We start from the raw sequence: 12588 nt of genomic DNA on the forward strand, positions 1-12588 counted from the left end.
AATTCCGTGGTAGTGCACGTCGCGATAAAAGAGCATCAACAAAGGTGAGTGTCATCATATTTTTTGCATTTTTACAAGCAGTGTATCGAATATCAAAAATCGGGGAATGGTAGGCGATGTAGATATGATTTAACTTTACAGAGAACTTTCAGTTTGCTAATTCATTCTTAATTTGTTGTCGTGGTGATGTTTACCAACAAGCTGATTTTGCAGTAAATTTGGCCATTTCGTCATGAAAGCACTTTCATTGTCAAAAATTTACATTTTAACTAATATTAAGAAGCAAACCGAGTAGGCGTGAGATAGCTGTAAAATATACAATGCATTTGGAAATAAAATATGTACCAAAAATGGTTCGGGTGTAAAATTATTCACTTTTTATTGCGAGAGATAGCTCTGTCGTGAAGGAGATAGTCATGTCGCTAAGGAGATAGCTCTGTGTTGCATTAACAGTTTTGAGCGATGTTGAATGTATCCGGATAGTAGTTATGTCCACTTAAGAGATACAATTCAATTATCTCATTTGTATGATACATATTGTTTATATTTTCTTATATTTGTTTTGCTTGTTTTGTATTTAGTGCCGTTAGCACCAGAACTAACTTGTTCTCAGTAACTAACTCTCAAGTCCTCCTACAGACACATTGCAAAATAGTCAGGGGATTCAAACTCAAAGCCCATGATCAATTGATCTGCACTTTCACTATTGATCTAAGCGAGTGGGCTATATTTTCTTAGAATCGGCATGTGCTACTTTTTATTACAAAAAAGATAAATTCAGTAAGAGAATAATTATTGCGTGAAATTTTCTTGTGAAAAGCAAGGGTTGCCTGTAACTTTAGTGGAAGTGGCTCTCATACTTGTTTACACTACCTATTACACTATATTACATTCAGATATGATTTTACAAGGCTTGTAAAATCATATCTGAATATAATGATACCATAATTGCTTTTCGTTGAGGACACGACCAGTTTGTTTGTACGTACCGGTAAATAAAATATACTTTGTACAAATATCAGAGTCGCTGTGACTTCATCACGAGCACGTTCAAATGCACTAATGAATCTAAAATCTGAAAGTTTTAAACAGTCATGCTGATTTACGAGCTAGATAAACTTTATAGGACAACTTTACGTGGAGGGTAATCAGAATGCATTTAGTGTTTTAACAATGTACGCATTTTTAATTAGCAACCTCAATTAAACATACAATTATTGACATAATTACTGCAGTGACCGAATTCTAAATTTAAGAACTTTCTGTATAATTTAAATTCTAATATTCTCGGCTATTTTCATTTCTATCAACTTATCTTTTACCTGAAACAATCAGACGCGTTTGTCGAAAGGGTCGTGACTTCAGATTTTGAGTAAAATTATCTTTCTTTAGAATTTGAATTGTGTCATATTATGACGTAAGAACATTAGCATCTTTAAATTGCGAAATTATGAAAAAAAAACATGCCTTTTCATAAATCGCCAGCATCGCATTTGTCCGGTATAAAATACAGTTCCAATTGCAAACACATTTTTTTTTCTTTTATTTTTCCTAGTGGCCTAGCTTTTGATCCAAGATAACCCATATTAAAAGTTGACCTAGATTTCATCAAGACAATCATTCTGACCAAATTTAATAAAAATCAATTGAAAAACTTCAGCCTCTATCACATATTCAAGGCTTTTCTTTGATTTAACCAGGTGAACTAGTTTTTTTATTCCAGTTAACCCATATTCAAATTTATCCTAGATTTTATTTTGACAAACATTCTCATCAAATTTCATAAAGATAGAGTGTAAAATGCAGTTCCTATTGCATAGATAAGGTATTTCTTTAATTTGACCTAGTGCATAGTTTTTGACCCCAGATAATACATTTTTTTACTTGACCTAGATTTAAACAAGACAACCATTTTGACTAAATTTCATGGAGATCAATTAAAAATACAGCCGCTATTGTATACACAAGCTACATCTTGACAGAGAGACAGACAGTTGACTGACGACGGACAATTAAAGAAACTTGTAAATTATGAACACAGAGCTCTGTTCATGCAACACAGAGCTATCTTCTTAGCGACATGACTATCTCCTTCACGACAGAGCTATCTCTCACAATAAAAATTGAATAATTGTACTCCTGAACCATTTTCGGTACATATTTTATTTCCAAATGCATTGTATATTTTACAGCTATCTCACGCCTACTCGGTTTGTTTCTTAATATTAGTTAAAATGTAAATATTTGACAATGAAAGTGCTTTCATGACGAAATGGCCAAATTTACTGCAAAATCAGCTTGTTGGTAAACATCACCACGACTACAAATTAAGAATGAATTAGCAACCTTAAAGTTCCCTGTAAAGTTAAATCATATCTACATCGCCTACTATTCCCCGATTTTTGATACTCGATACACTGCTTGTAAAAATGCAAAAAATATGATGACACTCACCTTTGTTGATGTTCTTTTATCCCGACGTGCACTACCTCGGAAGTTGCGGCAGAGCAGTTTACCGTATACCTCTTAAAGAGGTAGCTCTGTAGTTTACCAGGCGTGTAATTGTTATGAATGAAACTGTGCTCAAAACTAGTGTTTACTTGATAAGCCATTTATAGACCGAGGTCATAAGCTATAACGAAGTGGTCTCTGTAATCCCATTCCATTTAAACAACATAAACATGATCGTAGTGTTTCGATAAAATTTTAATTTGATGTGTTGTATATATTTTTGTTAAATACGTGTTACATTTCACATGGTTTCGTTTGTGTATTATCGTATTGAGTTTTACCTAACCGAAGACGAAAAATTTCCATTCATACGGATATGTCTTTCATAGCGGGCGAATTAATTTACCTTCAATATGTAATATTTTCTAATGTTATCTGAAAGGATAACAGAGATCTGCATGACATAATCATTTACAGAATCACATAGAAATTATAGTATAGTATACATATGTTTTATGCCATACATGCTATTACTGAAATACTAGGACTATTTCGGGGGCTATTGTTTACTGTTGCTTGTAGGCATATGGTATTAAGAGAATCTGAACCGTATTGTTTACTCTGGGGGCTAATCGCCCCAAAAATGTAGCACATTACATCGCAATTACAATAATGATATCTCTTACAGAGTAAAAAGGTTTACAACTACACAAGAGTTAAAAGACATCCGTAATCATGTTTGCTCTAATTCTTAGGATTAATGTCGTCTTGCTTATTTTCTTCGACACTCCAAATACATGCTTAAAGAGGTAAAACTCGATAGAAATACATAAATTGGGTGCGTCATTAAAATGATCTGTAACTTTACCTGAAACAAGCTGATTGCGACTGCTGTGTAACAAATTCTCCACTACTGAGAAATAGTTTTATAATTTGAAACATTGCCAACATTTCAAGACATAAAATTATATTTAAAAGATTTTGACAAAAGCATGGTACGCTTTAGTTATATATCTTCAATCCCCCGCATCTTGAAAATGATCTGGTCTCAACTATGAAACTACAAATTAATTAAACTGGGACTTTATCATTTTCGAAATCAGATGATTCAGTGTTTTGATACTTCTGAAAAAAAATCTTTACTTGGATTTATTCCGTCCCACTCAACTCTCAGATAATCGTCACGGAGTGGACTCTGTTGTTCGTGTACGAATCCCAAAGCGTGGCCAATCTCGTGCATGCACGTACTCTGACAATGTAAAAATTAGTGTGTTTTGGTTTTAATTTTGTCACATTGCAATAACTGTAAAACATTTGAAACAAACTAATTCAGTCTCTCGCTCAATTTCACCATATGATCAATTGATAAGCAGCTATATAAGATTCATAAGAAACGTAATTATAAAATAAAATAAATTAAATAAAAATATAAGCTATTATCGTTGCTCTTTATACTGGTTAATTTACACTTATTCATTTTAGAGCAATTGCAAAGCATGGGAGTTACTGTTATCAGTTTTTTCACGTCTTTGGTATGACGCCGCCGGGCATCGAACCCACGATTTCCTGCACTCGGAGGGAACACTCTACCACTAGGCTATCGAGGTGGTATTATAATGGTTTAAACTATAATATTAGGTTATTTAACATTGTTCTGTACAATACGGAGATATATTTGGACTCGTACCCACCTGAGAAAACCATACTGGACTCGTCACGGAGTGGACTCTGTTGTTCGTGTACGAATCCCAAAGCGTGGTCAATCTCGTGCATGCACGTACTCTGGCAATCAGCGGCTCGTCCAATATGGTTTTCTCAGGTGGGTACTCGTCCAAATATATCTCGTATTGTACAGTACAATGTTAAATAACCTTTTTATGCTATATCTATTTTATTTTAGTTTAAATTAAAAATGTTTCACTGAATATTGTATTCCTGCCTTTTCTGTATTTTCCCAGCTTGGTATGAGTGCAAATATATATTATACAGAACAATGTTAGGCCCTAAATAACCTTTTAATTCTATATTTATTTCACTTCATACGTAATATACGTAATTCATTGTATGTTGTTTTTCTGGGTATCAGTATTAAATAAATTATACGGTGCAATCTCCCTACAACAGCCATTTGGCGATTTGGGTGGTTATAATACTTGGCTGAGATATGCCCACAAATATTGTCAGCAAGTTTGGTGAAGATCCGATGAAAACTGAATTAGAGAGCGGACATGCTTTGGATGCCGACCGCCAGCCCGCTGCCACGGGCATAATACGCCGAGATATTATGCCCACAAACATTGCCAGCAAGTTTGGTGAAGATCGGATGAAAACTGTTGGATTTAAAGAGCGGACAAGGCTAAATTTGCAGTTTTCCTGTACGGGTTGAGGTAGAGGTCCGGTTTCCAGACCCCTAGCCACTGCCATTCAAAATTTTCTCAACCCATGACAAAATAATAGATTTTTCCAATCAATAAGATTTTCTTCCAAATATATCTGTATAAATCTAGATCTATATAATTTCTATTTGGGAATACCTGTTCTTCTTCTTCTGAAACTTGTTCTAAATCAGATAGCATTGCTATCACTTGAATCGTTTTTGTGTGTTGTAAAAAAGCAAACGACAATTAAATCCTGATTTCAAGATGATAATCAAACTCTGTACATAGAGCGCCTACTTCATCCGATTTACATTCGGAACATTTCACGCGTTTCGGGCTTTATCGTATGTTTAACATGGGACTGTTGAACCGTCCAAATACAGAAAATACAGGATTTTTTGGACGCACGTGCGTCCAAATACAGAAAAAACAGGATTTTTTGTACGCACGTGCGTCCAAATACCGTAATATATTGTACGGTCACGTATTGAAAATGAACGTGCGTGATTGGATAGATAAAATAGATATAGAATAATGATGAATATACGATGGTCTAGATCTTTATAAGTGGTGGACTGGCGTGAGGTAGGTACGGTGTTCCGTTTAAACCATCGGTATTTTTATTCATGAACCCCATATCTCAAAAGTCGATATCACGAACTACGATGATGAAAGTCGAAAACACGATGGTGAAAGTCAAAATCATGAAACCACGATGATGAAAACACGATTTCATTTTACGTTTTCACTATCTTGGTATCGTATTTTCATCATCGTGCTTTCGAATTTCGACATCGTAGTTCAACATCGTAGATTCGACTTTCGTTCATCGTGGTTTCGACTTAAGTATTCGTACTTTCTTGATTTCTACTTTTAAGGTACGGGGTTCAGGCATGTCGAATGCACGCAAATTCGATGGAGAAAGTCGAATTAACGATGATGAAAACACGAAACCACGATTGTGAAAATGCGAAAAGATATTGCATTTTCATCATCGTGGTTTCGTGATTTCGACTTTCACTATCGTAGTGTTGTGTTTTCGCCATCATGATTTCAACGTTTCCTGATTTTGACTTTTGAGATACTAGGTTTAGGAATAAAATCCCGAGGTCAAAACGGAACATCGTAGGTGGGGGTTGGGTCACCAGTAAGTGGTAAACAAAAAAAGGCGTAAAGTATTTTTTACCCCACCGCAGCATGAAATTGATTGACCAGATCCTCGTAGATTTCCAACGAAAGACCAACATCTAAGAAAGAAAGATATCACCTACATTAAAACCAATATAAAATATGAAACAAATATTTCACTTTATTTAAAAAAATGATTTAAAAATTCCTCACTCGTATTAAAAAACAGTCATATAGGACTTGTCCGTGGAGTGACAGTGACGCACGCACGTACTTACATACAAATACACACAAACCCCCAAAACAAACAAACAAACAACAACAAAACAAACAGAAACAACAACAACAGGAAACAAAAGGGGTCCAAGATGGCCCTAAGTCGCTCACTTGAGTAACACACCATAAACAGTGTAAACATGTTTTACCTTGTGATTTCATGGAGATAAATATTCTGACCAATTTTCATTAAGACTGGACCAAAAAACGTGTCATCTAGAGTGTAAACAAGCATTTTCTTTGATTAGACCTAGTGACCTATTTTTCCCCATATGACCAAGATTCGACCTTGCCCAAAATTTCAAGAAGACAAACATTCTGATAAAGTTCCCGAAAGATTGAAGCAAAGAGTGGCCTCTAGAGTGTATACAAGCTTTTTCTTTGATTTGACCTAGTGACCTAGTTTTTGACCCTACATGACCCAGATTTAAAAACCTCTAAGACTTTATAATTACAAACATTCTGACTAAGTTTTATGAAGATAGAATAAAAAACGTGCACACTAGAGTGCAAATAAGCTTGTGATTTAATTTGACCTTGTGACCTAGTTTTTGACCCAACATGACCCAATCAAATTTATTCGATATTTTATGCAGACAAACATTCTGACTACGTTTCAAACACATCAAATTAACAAGTGTTAACAGGCTTTTCCTTTGATTTGACTGGGTGACCAAGTTTTTGAACCCATATGACACAGTTTCAAACTTGTCTTAGGATTATCAAGATAAACATTCTGACCAAGTTTCATGGAGATAGGGTCATAAATGTGGCCTCAATAGTGTTAACAAGTTTTTCCTTTGATTTGACCGCGTGCCTAGTTTTTGATCCTATATGACACAGTTTAAAATTTGGCCTAGAAACCATCAATGTATAGGATCATAAATGTGGCGTTTTAGGTTGTAAACAAGCTTTTCCTTTGATTTGACCAGATGACCTGTGTGCCAATTGGTCTGCTGATGCGTCAAGTGTGGTGTGCTGTGTGTTGTGTGCTCGTCACCTTCCGCTTTCAGCCTCCACCGCTGGCTAGCCTTCTGGAAAAAAAGGAGCCGAGTGCGTAAGTCTTCCCTGCCAGTACATAGCCTCTCTGCAGGCAAGCCCTTATGCAGTGCCTCCGAGTTGGCGCCACACGGTAACTGAGCTCCTTGCGGCCTCAGGCAGAATTGCAGGGGACTCGGAGGAGGTCTGCCCCCAGACATGTAGCATGCCAGGCCCTGATGCCTATGAACAGACCCCCAGCTATGGGACAAATAGCTCCTGTGTTCCCAGGATAGAGTTTTAACTCGAAACTAAGGGTGAGGTAACCCCGAAAGAACCCTAGAGAGTTGAAGACAGAGGTGCTGGGCCACTGGCACTCTCTTAACGAACCACAGCACCATGCAATATCGCTATGGCTACACAGTCATCCGGTATTCAACAATGTGGTGCTGAATCTCTGAGGTCCCTTCAGGGGGATTCAGTGCCGGGCTCTGACCCTCGACAGAGTCCACCCACAGCTACTGGGGGTCCCTCCTTCAATCCACAACATGCAAAGAGAAGAAGGAGGAACATACCAAGGAGAAGAACCAATTCGCATCAACCTTTCAGGCTGATGCATTGGAATGCAGAGGGTGTCTTCAACAAGAAAGCTGAACTTGAGCACATCCGCCATGAAAAAGACATCAATGTCTGTTGCATTCAGGAAATTCACCTACAGCCAGAGAAATCCTTCAAAGTCGATACCAGTGTTTCCGCTGTGACGGAATTGGCAGACGAAAAGGAGGCATCATGGCATTGGTCAGGAACAACATCAGCGCTGTCCAGACCAACACGCATATGGATGACTCCGAGTTCCAAGTTCTGAGCCTCAGAAAGAATGAGTTCAGTTTGAAACTTGTGAACATATACTCTCCAAGTGACAAAGCTCTGTCCCTTGACAAAGTTACAACTGATGAAACCAGGTTCATCATTGTAGGAGACTTTAACAGTCACTCACAAAGCTGGGGATATGACCACCTGGATAAACGTGGAGAGGAAGTGGAGACCTGGCAAGATGATAACAAGCTAAACCTCATCAACAAGCCAGATGATCCCCCAACTTTTTACTCCAGAAGCTGGCGAACAACATCAACCCCTGATCTTGCTTTATGTACTGATGACATACATGGACATTTCAAGCGGGAAGTCAATGGACAACTAGGAGGTAGCGACCATCGCCCAGTCCAACTCACTATGGACCATATAGCCTCTACTTCACCTAACATCCCCAGATGGAACTACAAGAAGGCCAGGTGGACCTTTTACCAAAGTCTGAGTGATGAGTTCTGTAAAGACATCAGAGTGGAAGGTAGAGACATCAACCGGGTTGTCAAAGACTTCAACGCCAGTATACTTAAGGCTGCTTACAGCGCCATTCCAAGGGGAGCAAGAAAGGACTATAAGCCCTACTGGAGTGGAATCTACAGGCAAAGTTATCAGAAGCCAGGGAGGAAGCAGACAACAATCCCTCACAAGAAAGTAACCTCTCTCTACAGCAAGCCAAGGCCAAATTCCTCAGGCACAAACGGAAGCACAGAGGAAGAGCTGGAGAAACAAAACAGCCTCGCTCAACCTAGAGCGAGATGGCCAAAAGCTGTGGAGACTGACGAGACAGCTGAACGATGAAGAAACAGGAAGAGGCTCAGTAACTCTGGAAGAGAATGATGAACTGTTGACGGGTAAACAAGCGGCAAACACTTTTGCCTCTAACTACAAAGATGTTTCCAACATCCCCATCAACAGGGAACGGCAAAGGGAAGCCCGAAGAGAAAAAAGGGATAGGCAGACAAGATAAGTGACACCAGAATGCATGAAGCAGGGTCTTAAACTGCATGAGCTACAGACAGCTCTTAGGCAATCGAAGACAAAGAAGTCTCCTGGATCAGATGGAGCCACACATGAAATGCTGACCCATCTAGGCACTGAAGCAATTTGCAAACTCCTGGAAAATTACAACTACAGCTGGACACAAGGACTGCTTCCACAGATATGGAAAGAGACAGTCATGATCCCCATCCACAAGAAAGGGAAGGATCCAAAGAAGGCTGCAAGCTACCGCCCAATCAGCCTAACCGGCTGTGTTGGAAAGACCATGGAGAGGATTGTGAATGCACGCCTGAAGTGGTACATGGAGACTAACAACCTGTTCGCAACGCAACAAGCTGGCTTCAGATAATTCCGCTCCACTGAGGACCGGACCACTTATCTATCGCAAGAGATAGAGGACGCCTTCCAAGAGCAGAAAGTCGTGCTTACAGCATAGATTGATCTGCAGAGGGCGTTTGACAAAGTCTGGACTGATGTACTCCTTGTCAAGCTGATGAGGACTGGAGTAGGAGGTCACATGCTGTGGTGGATTAAGTCATACCTCCACAACAGGACAGCAAGACTCAGTTTAGAACATGCCAGCAGTAGGAAGTTCCTGTTGCGTCATGGTGTCCCACAAGGCGGAGTCTTATCCCCTACTCTCTTCTTGCTTTTCATCAATGATCTGGTGTCTGAACTACCGAAAGGAGTTAAGGCTGCTCTCTACGCTGACGATCTGGTGTTATGGTGTAAGGAAGAACATGCCACTACAGCCACATACAGAAAGCAAGAAGCCATTAAGGTAGTTCTGCACGTTTGATAAACCGGAAGTGATGGCGTAACGCCATTTATCCGGAAAACGTAGAATAAAGCCTGGATTCGGCGTGCGGTAATGAAAATCATTTTATGAATTAACTGAGACCTGTGAGTAAATTTATTAAGGTTTCGATGGAGGCCTTGAGAAACAAGAATCAAACAACACCAAATCATAGAAAGAAAGAGTTGTTTGACATGAAAATTGAACAGCATGTAAAACATGTATATTACTTTACGAAACAAGTGTCAGCATACTGATATAAACACTGAATTCCGGAAAAGGGCTGCCTAAAGGGGCTCCACTTCCGGACAGTTAAACGCCTTTAAAAACTCACCATTTTCAAAGAACTGTTACACATGTTTGTTTTGATGCATTTACAATAGCGTGAGAGTGGTGAAATTTCACGTAACAAGGTGGAACATAGTTTTCAGCAATTGTTTATCTTTATTACTGTACAAATGGCTTCATTTTCAAAGGGACGACACTTTTTCTCAAAGATTGACTTAAAATAATCGGAAAAGTTGTTCCCTTTGAAAGTTGATGCAATTTGTACTTAAAATAATCGGAACAGTTGTCTCCCTTTGAAGAATGAATGCCATTGTAAAGAAATAAAAATAAACAATTGCTGATAAACTGTGTTCCACCTTGTTATGCGAAATTTCACACTCGCAGCATTGCAAATTCATCAAAACGAACATGGTGTAAACTGTTACTTTGAAAAGATGGTAGAGTTTTTAAAGGACGTATGTTAACCATTTTCGGAATGAGCCATTTAGGCAAAGCCCTTTTCGGAATGCAAATGTTTATATCAGTAGTACTACACTTGTTTCGTAAAGTAATATCAGTTTTACATGACTGTTCAATTTCATGTCAAACAACTCTTTCTTCTAGATTTGGTTTGTTTATTTGTTATTCACCATAAACTTATGACACTGTGCAATTTCTAAATCAAAATAAATTTAAACATATGAAATTTAATAATCAATATGTTAAAATTTCGGAAATTTCAAATAATCGTGAGCAATAAAAATAAGCACACGGACCTATACTTTTATTCAAAATTTAGGCTTTATTCTGATTTCGTATATTCGCATGAAATGTTTCTGCCAACATAATTCTCACAGTTGCAAAATCAAATTCTAGCAATTGTAACGAAAAAATTTTCGAATCCTAAACTGCAGAACTACCTTAACAAGCTTTCAGCTTGGGCTGAAGACTGGTGTGTATCGATCAATACAGAGAAATTGTCCACCACACTATTCTCCCTGTCGTCAAAGCAGAGGGCGGGTAAAATCAAGATGGGAAATACTTCGCTGATTGAAGCAGACGAGGCAAAATACCTCGGAGTAACCTTTGACAAACGGCTAACCTGGAAGCCCCACATTAGTCAAGCAGAAGGGAAGGCCCGTAGGATGCTTGCCATGATGCGCGAACTTGCTGGAACAATGTGGGGAGCAAATGAGCCAATACTCAAAGCAGTATATCAGGGAACAGTAAGACCCCATTTAGAGTATAGCTCAACTGCCTGGTCCACTTCTGCCAAAACTAACCAACAGGCTTTAGACAAGGGCCAGAACCAAGCACTGCGGATCATGACAGGTGCTACAAAGTCTACACCAATCTCCTTCATGGAGAAGCTAACAGGCATACAGCCGTTACAAGACAGAAGACATGCAAAGGTTCTGCTTCAAGCAGAGAAGTTCAGGTCTTTTCAAGACCATCCCATGAAAGCCAAGCTAGATGGCTACACAAAGAATCGGCTCAAACGTAGCAGCTTCGTACATGAGGCAAAGAAACTCAACCGAGAGTTCAAAACTGAGCTGAGCATACCAACGACTCCTCTAGGTAGTGAAGACTTTATAAACCCACTAGCGAATGATCTGTCCTGACTGTGAGACTTGCTGTTTCTCGTCTTGACCGCGGGAAGCAAGAGGATGTGAAGGCATTCGGAAGAGCCTCACACTTGCTATGATCAATGAAGACTATCCTCCGGAATCATGGACTCTATACAAACGGATCAGCCACATGCGCCATCAAAGATGGAGGAGCAGGAATATTCATTCAATACCCATCTGGCAAGAAAGAAACACTACATGCAGCCACAGGAAAACACTGCAGCAATTACAAGGCAGAGACTGAAGCACTCATGAAGGTCATCTAAATGGTTGAAGAGTCGGCAGTAGAAAGCTCCTCTGTCGTCTTTCTCACAGATGCACTGTCTGTCATGGAAGCTCTGATCAACAATAAAGCTCCGCAGCTAGCCAGGAGAATGCAGAGCCTGAGTATAACCTGCAAAATAGCACTTCAGTGGATTCCACCCCATTGTGAACTTGCAGGCAATGAAGAGGCAGACAAACTGGCTAAGCTAGGAGCTCAGTCAGAACAACCAATAGAACCTGTGAGTTACAAGGAGAAAGTCACCATCATCAAGGCACTAACGAGACCTAGGATGGAGGAAGATGCTTTTTATCTCCTTGATCGGTCTGAACAAGTGATGATGGTCAGGCTCCGCTCAGGGCATAACAAGCTCAGTACTCACATGTACAAGAAATACAGACTGACATCATCGCCAGCTTGTCCATGTGGTGAAGAAGATCAGACTGCGGAGCATATACTTCAGAGATGTAAAGATGTAAAAGGCATGACCAGGAGCGAGCTGCGACTTGGCCGATAGATACCTCAGTCCACCAGAAATTGTATGGAGGCAAACCACAA

General features: G+C 39.2%; 1 protein-coding gene across 2 annotated transcripts in view; it reads right to left on the reverse strand.

Annotated features, from left to right (window-relative positions):
• LOC123551856 (uncharacterized) overlaps nt 1-12588 on the reverse strand; it is a 144207-nt gene that overhangs the window by 64727 nt on the left and 66892 nt on the right. For both annotated transcript variants that reach the window (XM_045341090.2, XM_045341092.2), the window contains exons 7-8: nt 6016-6076; nt 3595-3700 (exon numbers count right to left, since the gene is read on the reverse strand). In XM_045341090.2, coding sequence (XP_045197025.2) covers nt 3595-3700; nt 6016-6076 — 167 coding nt within the window. The remainder of the gene's footprint in view (nt 1-3594; nt 3701-6015; nt 6077-12588) is intronic.

This window comes from Mercenaria mercenaria, chromosome 4, assembly GCF_021730395.1.
Source record: "Mercenaria mercenaria strain notata chromosome 4, MADL_Memer_1, whole genome shotgun sequence".
Lineage (NCBI taxonomy): Eukaryota > Metazoa > Mollusca > Bivalvia > Venerida > Veneridae > Mercenaria > Mercenaria mercenaria.